General features: G+C 34.0%; 1 protein-coding gene across 1 annotated transcript; it reads left to right on the top strand.

The window, feature by feature from the left end:
- Positions 1-556: 556 nt before the first annotated feature.
- Positions 557-4,821, top strand: LOC110930310 (polyol transporter 5). The gene is made up of 3 exons (XM_022173598.2): positions 557-871; positions 3,159-3,521; positions 3,642-4,821. The coding sequence occupies exons 1-3, from the start codon at positions 721-723 to the stop codon at positions 4,685-4,687; spliced, it is 1,560 nt and encodes a 519-aa protein (XP_022029290.1). The 5' UTR covers positions 557-720; the 3' UTR covers positions 4,688-4,821.
- The last annotated feature ends 7,846 nt before the right edge of the window (positions 4,822-12,667 follow it).

Genomic DNA, 12,667 nt, shown 5'->3' with positions numbered 1-12,667 from the left:
ACGATAATTTTGGAGTTTTGTTTTGAAAAGGAATAAAAAGGCGCTGACAAATAAGGGAATATTCAAAAATTAACGTGAAATGATAATCGTAACCTCCCCTATTATTTAGCGTCATGGACATGTGTCGCCTACAGATCTGTTCTCGCCGTTTTCACACTTTGCATGATTTTCACCAGAACCCGTTTCTATATATATATGGTTATGATAAAAATACCGAACAATATGTATAACAATAGTTGTAAAATTTAAATGCAAACACTATTAAATAAGTAATAAGTAAAGCTTGAAATGAGCTCGGACCCTCATAAGTTACATGAGCCGAGCTTGAGTTTAGTCGAGCTCGGGTTTGGCAAGGCTCGTTTAAACTCTTAGCATTATTTGGTTTGTTTCGTAATGAACTTGATTATGAAATTAGAGGAGAATGAAAAATTTCAATCAAAAAACAGTTGTATATATTTCCTTTTAAAAAACCATTAATATATTATATATCTTAAAATATAAATATATGACAAAAGAACATGAAAGATAACATGTGTATTTGACTTGTGGGTTGGCCGATATGATTGAGGGTAGCCCACACTCAATAAGTCTATATATACCATTCATCGTCTATCTTATTTAAGCACAACTCAACAAGATACAAATAACAAGGTTATGTAATTCCATGCCTTGTAACTAAACAACCTTCCTCCCTCCCTCCTGTCACACCACACTGTCGTCATGGCTGACCGGAAATCCGAAGAAAATGGTGTCTCGGTTAAGTCCAAAGAACTCATCACCGACTTCGATCCACCAAAACCACCAAAGAGGAACAAGTACGCTTTCGCTTGTGCCATGTTGGCTTCCATGACTTCGGTCTTGCTCGGTTATGGTAATCTACTTCACCATTTTCTCTTGTATATATTCTTGTTTATAGATCAAAACATATCATTTCAAAAACATCAACTGACAAAACCGAAGATCAAAACACCAACCGACAAAACCAAAGATCAATAAAACAGAAGAAAAAAACAAATTACAAATGAAATTTACTTGGTATGATTTTACCCAATTGGAACATTTATATATATGCCGTACTAGTTAAACAATACAACCCATCAACTTGGCTACGTACACCATACCATATAAACATAGAATGCGTTTTTCAGGCGATATATTATCCTCAAGAACGCATATTGTAGTTTACTCTTTTAAGGGTGTTTGGTATTTCTTATTTTAACTCCAAAAGTGCTTATATGTTTTTATATCATGAAACGAAAGTTAAGTGCAAAGATTTATGTGTCACGAGACATATTTGTGTAAAAAAATATGTAATTTGCATAACTCTTTTAAACTTATAATAGGGTAGGGATATGGTAAAAAGTGTTTAAAATGTGAGAAGGGTAAGAAGTGTTTTAAACCATTGGATATTTGATCTAATGGTTGAGATCAATAGGGTATAAAAATGTAAATTGTGTTTTAATTAGAAGGGTCTTATGTAAAATTGAAGGGCAATAGTGTCTTTTCAAATGTTTCAAATTTGGTAACCGTATCATACACAACCAAAACCCCCATTATTCTCCTAAAAATCAGCGACTTTCCCCAATAAAAAAATGGTAACCGTATCCTACACTATATGAAGATATAACACTATGAACCCTTGATAAAACACTATATGAAGATATAACACTATGAACCAGAAAAATCAAGATGTCTGTACAGAATATAACACTATTGATTAGGGATAAAACACTATAAACCAGAAAATCAAGATGTCTGTACAGAATATAACACTATTGATTGGAGATAAAACACTATAAACCAGAAAATTAAGATGTCTATACAGAATATAACACTGTTGATTGGGAATAAAACACTATGAACCAGAAAATTAAGATGTCTGTACAGAATATAACACTATTGATTGGGGATAAAACACTATGAAAGGAAATTAAGATGTCTGTACAGAATATAACACTATTGATTGGGGATAAAACACTATACATTTGTAAATGCTATTAAACACCAAAATCGAAGAAGGGCACAGAAAGTAAACAACTGTATTGTATCTGGGGACGGTATCTGGCGATTTCATCCATTTATAATTGATGTAGAATCATGCGTAGATGATAATCTTATTGGATCTTGCAAAAAAAATTCAAAATTCGAATCAATCCCTATAAAAACTCATCACCAGTTAGTTTTTTTTTTTTTTTTTTTTTTTTTTTTTTTGCAGTTATGTTGGAAATCAATTAAATGATAAGAATGTCAAATTACTAATATACCCTTTTGAATTAATTAGGATAAGGACACTTGTCATTCCCAAATTATTTCTCACACTTCTCACAAAAGTTCAACTTTTTACAGGATCCTCTACCCTTATAATATATCATATTTAAAGACCTTTTTTATATGTCACGAGACATTTTTGTGTAAAAAAATATGTAATTTGCATAACCTATATTTATATACTATTAAAAAGAAAGGAGGTCGGTGGAGACCTTTCTCTTTTAACCCTCAAGTCTTTTTCATTTCTTTAAGGCCCTTACACTTTTAAGTTTTTTCACTTTACACCCTTAATTTTTTGACATGAAACACTATTAACCCTTATCTTTAAGTAAGTTGCACATTTACTTCTAACTTTTAGTAATTGACAACTTTGACGTTCTTAACCTTTTCTACTTAATAACTTGACCCCTCTTTTGGTCTAAATGACTTTTACGACTTTACACCGCAACGTGGACAAATTATTATACTTTTTTTTATCTGTGTTCTACTTATTTTGTGTACGTTCGTAAACGGTATTTGAAAGCAAGTCGGGTCAAATATACTACGTTTTCATTCGATGACGATGTAATTTTTTTAAGTAAAGAGTCGGGTAAAATATACAGTATAAATACGAGTTACTTTAACTTTCGAAGCCGCCGCAACACACGGCGGGTCAAAATCCTAGTTCTATTTTAAATTACAACTAATAATGTACATATTTCATTATTTTATATTATTCTAATATAAGTTACTAAAACCAATAATTGACGACCGACGGGCGACCGTCTTATGAGAATTTTTAAAAAAATATTCTTATTTTTAATCATTAAAATAAAACATGAATATTTTTTTTGTAATATAGAATAATAATAACCATAATACTAACTGCTAAAACAACTAATTTTTGGCAGATATTGGTGTGATGAGTGGGGCGCAAAAATACATAGAAAGAGATCTTGATTGTACTGACACTCAAATAGAGATTCTAGTCGGCATTCTAAACCTGTACTCGTTGGTCGGCTCAGCCGCCGCTGGCAGAACTTCCGACTGGATTGGCCGTCGCTACACCATCGTCTTGGCCGGAGCTATTTTCTTTGTCGGAGCAATCTTGATGGGGTTCGCTACTAACTACGCGTTTCTCATGGTTGGTCGGTTCGTAGCCGGTATCGGTGTCGGATACGCCCTTATGATAGCGCCGGTGTACACCGCCGAGGTTTCGCCGGCGTCGGCACGTGGGTTCCTCACCTCCTTCCCGGAAGTCTTCATTAACGCTGGTAAGCCTCTAAACGTTAGGTGGTATTTAGGTGTAAAAATTAAATAAAAAAAAAGAAAATTGTAAACTTGTTTTGTATTTATAATAATACTTTGATTAAATAATTAATTTTTTTCTATAGGAATATTGCTCGGGTACGTGTCGAATTACGCCTTCTCAAAGCTTCCGCTTCACTTGGGTTGGCGATTTATGCTAGGAGTGGGAGCGATCCCATCGATATTCCTAGCGTTGGGCGTCCTTGGCATGCCTGAGTCACCGCGGTGGCTCGTCATGCAAGGACGACTAGGTGATGCTAAAAAAGTCCTTGATAAGACCTCTGATAGCTTAGAAGAATCTAAGCTTCGGTTGGCTGACATCAAGGAAGCTGCTGGCATCCCCGAAGACTGTAACGATGATGTTGTCCAAGTGTCAAAGCGAAGCCACGGTGAAGGCATATGGAAGGAGCTGTTAATCCACCCGACACCAACTGTCCGCCACATCTTACTTGCGGCTGTAGGTATCCATTTTTTCCAACAAGCGAGTGGTATAGATGCGGTTGTGTTATACAGTCCGAGAATCTTTGAGAAGGCGGGGATCGTTAAGGACACCCCACAATTACTTGCAACCATAGCCGTTGGGTTCGTGAAAACAGTGTTTATTCTGGTGGCCACGTTCTTCCTCGACAAAGTCGGACGTCGTCCACTTTTATTAGCTAGTGTAGGCGGCATGATCGCATCGTTAACGACATTAGGGTTCGCATTGACCATCATAGATCACTCGGATGACAAGATCACATGGGCTATAGCTCTCTGTTTTATCGGGATCCTATCCTATGTGGCGTTTTTTTCAATCGGGATGGGACCAATCACTTGGGTCTATAGCTCGGAGATATTTCCGTTAAGGCTTCGAGCCCAAGGGTGTAGCATGGGGGTGGCAATGAACAGAGTGGTGAGTGGTACGATCGGAATGACATTTATATCCTTGTACAAGGCGATTAGCATCGGCGGGGCTTTTTTTGTATTCACGGGTGTCGCAGCGGTAGGGTTCGTCTTCTTTTATACCCTATATCCTGAAACAAGAGGAAAAAACCTTGAAGAAGTAGAGAAGGTGTTTGGGACCTTTTTTAGCTGGAGATCAAGGCAAGCAGAATTGGATAGGCAAAAAGAAGCAGTTGTTGCTGAGAAGTAATTTTAGGGTTTAGGGTATAGGGTTTACGATTATAGCTATTATGTTTTTACAAGAAAAAATGATATAAGTGTAATATTGTTACCGTATACAATATAAATGTAATAATAATAACACTGTTTATGTTTCGATGCCTTGTTGGAAGTACCCAATCAAGCTATAGCTCCCCGTGGTCCATTTGTATAGCCCTCAGCGTAAATTTGGATCATGTCATTTGATTGGTTGCTTCTCTTTTGCTCATCTCTGAACGAAATCTCTTTCATAAGTTAGCTATCAATTGGATCTCCGGTGCTAAAACATAGTAATCCATTACTTTCTATCATCATTAATACCGTGTTTATAAATGTAATATTGTTACCGTATACAATATAAAAAAAAATCTCCGTTTTATGAATGTATCCCCTGAATTTTTCTTGTAGATTCGACCGTATAATGATATTTTTTGAAATTGATTAGAAGTCACCTAATTAGAATCAAAACAATTAGTAATTAGTAACTATATGTGAAGATATTATATATTTATAAAGTTCCAAGTAAGAAAGACAAAAGCTTTATGGGTTGGCCCAACCCATACTAAATGATCACCACCCTAACGCATTGATAAGCTCTGACCCACCCATCTTGTCCAAGATGGAGGGATCACCAGTTTTTCTATTTAAACACACTTGGTTCAAAAATGGTATGCTGTTGACTAACAAAGTCAACACCTTTTATGGTCTTACCTTTCAATAAGTGCTTCGTGTCACTTATCATACCAACAGATAGATGGATGAGTCATCTCATGCATGACTCAGCTTGATGTGAGAAATTTCAAATAGCATGTTTCCACCAAGTGAGTGTCCAAAATAAACCCAAAGTCAGTGTGAACCCAAATTCTATACGAAACGTACATACATAACACTACTGAGCGAAAAGTTCGGGGGGTCGGGCGCCCCTCCCAGCCCCTTCATAGCTTCGCCCCTGATCCACACATAACTAGTTTAATACCCGTCCGATGGACGGGTTACGTTGATGTATTATAAGTAACAACATAAATGAACCTGCGAACACAAAAAAGTATAATAGAGTCGGTATTTGTTTAACATAACAGTATCATACATTAAACTTATGAGTACATACTTGACGGATTACACTAAAAAACCACAACACACGTTACTTATAGTAAATTATGTTATCTATAAGCGTTTAAATAAAATTTTGAAATGAACGGGAGGTGATGCCAAAATAATAAAGTTACATAAAAGATATTGATGTCTGCTAACGACTTCGTTGGTAGCGTTAATAACATATCTATAGAAGATGGAGTTGTTAAGACGAAAATTTAATGTAATAGTGATCAAAAGGCTTTCTAAAGTTTTTGAGTTATTCTCAAGGCGTGGTGGAGAACATGGTAGTTAAGAGTCATGTAAAGTATTGAAACTAAATTACTAAGCATGAAATTCAAAAAGAGGATGCACAAATTGACTCATAACATAAATACATAGAGGAATGGAACATAGAAGAGGCATAAAGTAAATATTAAGTATCTAAATCTTTTAAACCCAACAATATGCGAAGCCAGATACGATCTCATGGTTTATATATAATTCAATCAAAATAATCTAGTGGTTGGATACTAAACTCTCAACCATAAGGAGTGAATTTCAAAAAATAATAGTCTCTATATCTCCATCATACCGGTTCAATTTAAAAGGTAAATAAGTATAGTTCTACAACTCATTTGGATAAGATCACCACAAAACAAAACCGTAAGGCTGCAATTTATAACCGGAGGTACAAATTCACCACCTTGGTTTGGAAATCGTGTCTAAGAACACCACCCAACATGACACGGTTGAGCTAGCATACACCATCAATTTTAACCCATAATCCAAATTGATAAAACCAACACAAAAATTTTCATCACTTCCATTCATTCAGTTCGCTTACATAGAGAGTTTTTACACCCAAGATCCCACTTAAATCGATAACTACCATATAACAATTAAAAGAAATAAATTATTGAAAGAGAATATTTGAAAAAAGAAACATAAAACTAAACTTGGGATGTTTGCTTTGTATGGAATTTAAAATAGGCATATTAAAAAAATAAAACATAAAAAAGTGCGTAATTAGGATTAGACATGTTACGAGCAAATTGACCCATGTTCGCAGCACCCGAATAGACCCATGTTCGTGCCGCTCCACATGTTGCAGTCAATCGATTCGTGTTACCGGCGACCCGTTTGACCAATCTCCATTTCTAACGGCTCGTAATTTTAAGATGCGGTGTTTTATCAAGCCGCTACCGCTATCACGTACAATAAAGAAATCTCATAATTCAGGTAGAATACAAATCTAATTATAAGAAAAATTAGTTGGTTGCATCTTGATTCAAGAAAGAGTATTAAAAAATATTACCTTGGTGATAACAGATAGTAGCTAAGTTCCCATGTCTTTTAAGGAAGTTACTAAGTGGAAAAGATTTGCTCAGTTCCATAGGTTCAAAAGTCAAAACATAACATACCAAAACGAATTTTTTATGTAAATAATATAAGAAGAAAACCCGTAATTAGATAAAAAGGATAAACTTATTCTCAGGTCAAAGGGAGCAAAAATAGAGCATTTTTTTTAAAATAAATATTAACAACTACTGTATGATTCTAACAAACCTGTGATGTTGTAATGAATCCTTTGCTTCTACATTTGAGATCTCGCTAATTGCTTTAACCAACCCTGCACACCCAGAATAAACACAAATCATAATGAAACTCATATATTAGCAAATCAACGTTTAATTGTAAAACCTTATATTAACATTGAACTTTTTTCAGAAAACACTCAACCTTGGTTAAATTCATTGTTATCTAAAACTTTGAAAAAGCTTCAGGTAGATTCATTGTTAAGTCTCTTCGCTTCATTGCAACCTTAGGTAGCCTCGTTCTTTTCTTATCAGCATATTTATTGCATAACAAAGTTACCAACTTCGCCTTGATCTCTATTTGGGGCAACATAGTTTATTTCCACCAACAACGACTGTATGATTAGGATTTGAAGTGCAGAGCACCTGGATTCCTGGAAGATAACAAAGATAGAGGCATCTAAAAATGTGCACACAAGAAATGAAACATGTTGGTTCAATTATAAAGAACGTTTAATTGCTTTCAGAGGAAGATGTCTATGGTAAAAGATGAAAAGAAAAGGCTGAAGTTGGAAAAACTGATGTGATCAATTTTGTAGTGTAACATGTGAACATGTTCAAATAATGATTGTGCATATTTCTGTAATTTTGATTTAGACCATAGTAGATGGTCAAAGTTATTGAAAACGAATTATAATACTTGAATCAAATGCAACGAACCTTCGTTCCCAAGACCGCACCGACTCTAACATAGCATGTTGGTCTTAGGTCTTAATTGTAGGAAATAGGTTCACCTTTTGTAAAATATAATTACAAAATATATCATAACGAGACTCTCTTTATTCGTAGGAAATATCATTGTACAATACCGGTTGCAATAACTAAATAAAAGAATATAAATATAATTATATATACCAATCTTGATTCAAGCCGCATCTCTGGTGGGTCCTTCACGCGCACTTGATAGCATCCTAGACTCGAGTATTCATCATCTTGACTCTTGAAAAATACTCCTTGACTGCAACAAAGAGCACACTAAAACGTTGATGATTTTGGTTGAGGCACGTGTTCAACACGCTTCCCTTAAAACAGATTTCGCGCCTCTACTAAAGATAACGCGTCTGTCTCCCAGGGTACAACAGCCGAAGCAGTCTGTACTGCCGGAGATGGCTCACCGGCCCAAGGTTACATCCGGTAATTGTAGTGTTTGAACTCATGTGGTGGAAACAAGTAGAGAGTACTCATCTCTCTAGTTGGTGTTCAAGTGTTCATACTACTTCTAGTATTCTTCATGTATAAAACAATACCCTATTCTTGTTGTAACAAAAGAAAACCCATAGCTTACTATTTGTACAAGACTTAAGGATTAGTGAAAGGTTTCACTTAATTAGTCACTTAATTACTCACTTAATTAGAGACTTAAAAACTCTAATAAAACTAATTAAATGTCATTAAGAACCTCTACTCAAGAGTTTCTCTTTTATTTACCACATGAAGATTCTAATTAATATTTATAATTTCATTAAATTATAAATATATTAAATATCCATTTACCAAATTTCCAACAATCCCCCACATGAATGGAGATCATTCAAAACACTTAAAATTTCCAATGTAACCTCGACAGTTGAGTTTTGCATACGATAGGTAGGTGTTACCCTTTGAACCTTCGCTCATGAAATGCACTTAGCCCACTAGCTCTGAGTAGATCTCGATGTCTTTGAACTCGTCTGCCGTTTGTGTAGACGACAATACACTTCACACAAGACTCTCCCTAGCCGGGTCATCTCCTCATAGTCGTGTCCAATAATGGTCGTGGAACACTTTCCTGGTTCTGGGAGAGCTCTAGGAATTGTGCCCTCAATTCCATTCGAAGCGACCCCACTTCTCTCTAACATAGGTGATTCTCCTTAGATCATTAAAAGCATTGTGGTTATCATGATCTATCCAAATCATTTACCGCATATTATGCTTAGCCTCACACTTGTCACTTTTAGGAATGGACTAGGAAGTTTATTAATCTTTATAATAAACTACCTTATTAAATGCGTAGGGTTATTCCCCCACAGTGACCTCGCTTATTCATACAGTTAGGTTTTCCTATTGAACTCAATTCTTGGGATCTCCAGTCTACTGAGTTAGGTTTCCATCATATGAACTTCATTTTTCAAGGGCTTCAGTCCCATTCCACAACTTGATCTCTAATAAACCCTCAGGTTGTTGGATCCATAACATTAGCAAATACCTTTGCATATTTGAGATCAGTTGTCATGATGTGTTATTAACTCATAAGTTAATTTTGCCTATTGTCAACTTCTAAGACTATAACCTCAGTGGCCATCTGAATCTGGTTATAATATATGTCTTTGTAAGATACGCTTATCATTTAAGGCAAACACATCTCCATTATGCACTGCGACCTTTGTGTCCTCCACATAGCCGTCTGTTTGCAATGTTAGATTGGATTACAAAATCCTTATTACCAAAATTTTATGATACAAATGCAAGACACCCCCACATTTAAGTGTTATAGGATATCCTCTAGATGGGGTAATGAAAACCATTTTTACATACCCTTATAGGGTTGTTTCTAAATGGATCATCCCTCATATTTCTTGCCATTTAATCAACATTTCCGTAACTTCACTTATGACGACATTTATACACATATGATTGAACAAGATCAACCTCATTGTATCAGTGAATTCAACTCATACTGCATTAGCTTACATAAGCTTCTGAGCTAACCAAAGAAACACTTGCCATTTTCATAAGTTTGTCAACAACTTAGAATAATTCTAATTTAACATCTAGAATAAGCTTAGACAATGAGTTCTCCTCATTAGCTTTTCGAACAAACTCTTAAAAGTTACATGTCTTTTCCATATAATGAATGAAAAATCCTCTCTCAACTTTGTCTATACACAAATTCTTTTTGTGTTCATACACATTTGAATGTTTACAGTTAATTAGTCTCCGTCAAGACCCATAATTAACCAAGTACTAGTCTAGCATGCTTTAGCTGTAATACTTTAGCATGTGAACAGAAGATGCATCATTCTGATTCTTCACAGCCCTAAGGATATCATAATATCACTTTGCAACATTCATCCCTTGTTAAGACAAAATAATGAGACTTATTCATAATCCTAAAACATCAATATTTAGGAAAGTCTCACAAATTATTGTATACAGCACATAGCTAAATTTCATCATTCATTTAAGGAACATAACTTTTTTACCTTTGATCTCTAACATTCTACCATTGACTCATAAGTACTTAAACATAAGTCTAATCCAAATCACTTGGTAAACACATTCATCACCAACAAGATGAATGTTTCTCGTCTACAATCACTATTATGTATGAGATAGAGTCAACTAGATCGACACTCAACAACATGGCATTCATAATTTGCCATAAGTGATTTGCACACATCTATTGTTATTCATTAGGAGATATATATATTTAGGATGCTCTCCTAAATGAAGGTAAAATCTCCATATGGATCTAACAATGATCAAGTGGTAGACGCATCTACTTATAAATCTCGCAAGATTTATTAAAGGTATACAATAACATATAGTACTTTACTTTCATATGTTAGAATTCACACTTGTGAATTTTCCAACGACTTCTAATGAAGTATGTTGACATGAATGTCCTTAGTGTATTTCATCTCAATACACTCACTACGTTCTTTCATTACTCACTCATGATGTGGTTATACATTTGATGTTTTGTTTTGGACTTTTAGTCAATGTAACAACTCCCAAGTTATTTATGTCCAAGTATTTTCATGTAATATCCGTTTAAAACCATATTCTTTTAAACAATATATAACCGGCGTTATAATTATTTTCCACAAAAATAATTTATACGTCACAACCATTAGTGATTTATTTCTTTGTAAAAAATTGCATGTGTTATCCGAAGATATTGAACACAAAACAATAAAATACATTGGAAACTAAATCATAAGTGCCAATCACTTTTGAAATTTAAACGGAACATAGATAATTTGTAGACATCAAATAGTAAAGTGCTTTTATTTTCAACACTTTAAAATCTGACCGAAATCTTCTCAACAATATCGTCTCATGGCATGTCTTGAGGTACTCCCTCAATAAGACTCCATGCACTTGTAAGTACAAGTTCCCCATTTCATGTTTAAACTTTAAACTTGGACAATTATGCTCAAAACAACACCAAGTTGTTACAAATACTACATTTAAGTAGTAAACTTGAACAATTAAATTTGTTCACAACAACACCAAGTTGTTTTTCACCAAATAACATTTTCTAACACACATGTTAAGAAAACGTTATAACAAGCACATTATAGAATCGAACGTTTACATAAAACGTTTTCCAAATATATAGTTTATAAAATAAACCATTTCTCATCATCTTTAATGCTCACATAGGCAATTAAATGTTTACATAAAACATTTTTGTTCATTATGAACAATCTCTAACCTCGTATTCGTGATACACATTTTCTAACACACGTGTTAGAAAATTTAAGTCATTGTATATATACAAACATGACCAAATTAGAACATTAAATGTCATCAATAAAACACATCAAATGTCATCATTAAAACTCTACTCAAGAGTTTCACCATAATTAAGAGTTAAGAGTCTCAATAATTATAGACTTAAACTCTAATAAAAGTCATCAATTGTCATTATTAAAACTCTACTCAAGAGTTTCACATATGAAGAGTTAAGAGTCTCAATAATTATATATTTAAACTCTAATAAAACTCATCAATTGTCACCATTAAAACTCTACTCAAGAGTTTCACCATATGAAGAGTTAAGAGTCTCAATAGTTATATACTTAAACTCTAATAAAACTTATCAAATGTCATCACTAAACTCTAGTAAAAGTCTCACTTTATTAGAGATTTTATTAGAGAAAGAAACTCTAATAAAAACTAATAAATTGACTTGAAACTCTCCGTAAGAGTTTATCTTCCATATGAAGAGTCTAGTAAATGATTTTAATTTCATTAAGTTCATATAACTACCACATCATCACTTTATGGTGATTTAGTTCCTTGAAGCCAATCAACCATTAACTTCAATGTATGACATTTTATTTCTAAATCATACAAAGCATTAAAACAATGCTATAACAAATTGCTTATATAAAATGTCAACATAAAACATTTCAAAACATTTGTATTTTAACCATTTTTAACAATCATGTTAAAATGAAAGAAATTCTAACGCGCACGTTAGAAATATTAACATTTCCACAAAATGTTAATTCGACTTGCTAAAAACACATATATGGTTCAAATAAATAAGTCATTTCTAATACACCATTAGAAACTAAACAATTAAAAAATTG

The sequence above is a fragment of the Helianthus annuus genome, chromosome 12 (assembly GCF_002127325.2).
Source record: "Helianthus annuus cultivar XRQ/B chromosome 12, HanXRQr2.0-SUNRISE, whole genome shotgun sequence".
Taxonomy (NCBI): Eukaryota; Viridiplantae; Streptophyta; class Magnoliopsida; order Asterales; family Asteraceae; genus Helianthus; species Helianthus annuus.
The sequence above is the reverse complement of the archived record's forward strand: the minus strand, read 5'-3'. Positions and strand labels throughout refer to the sequence as shown.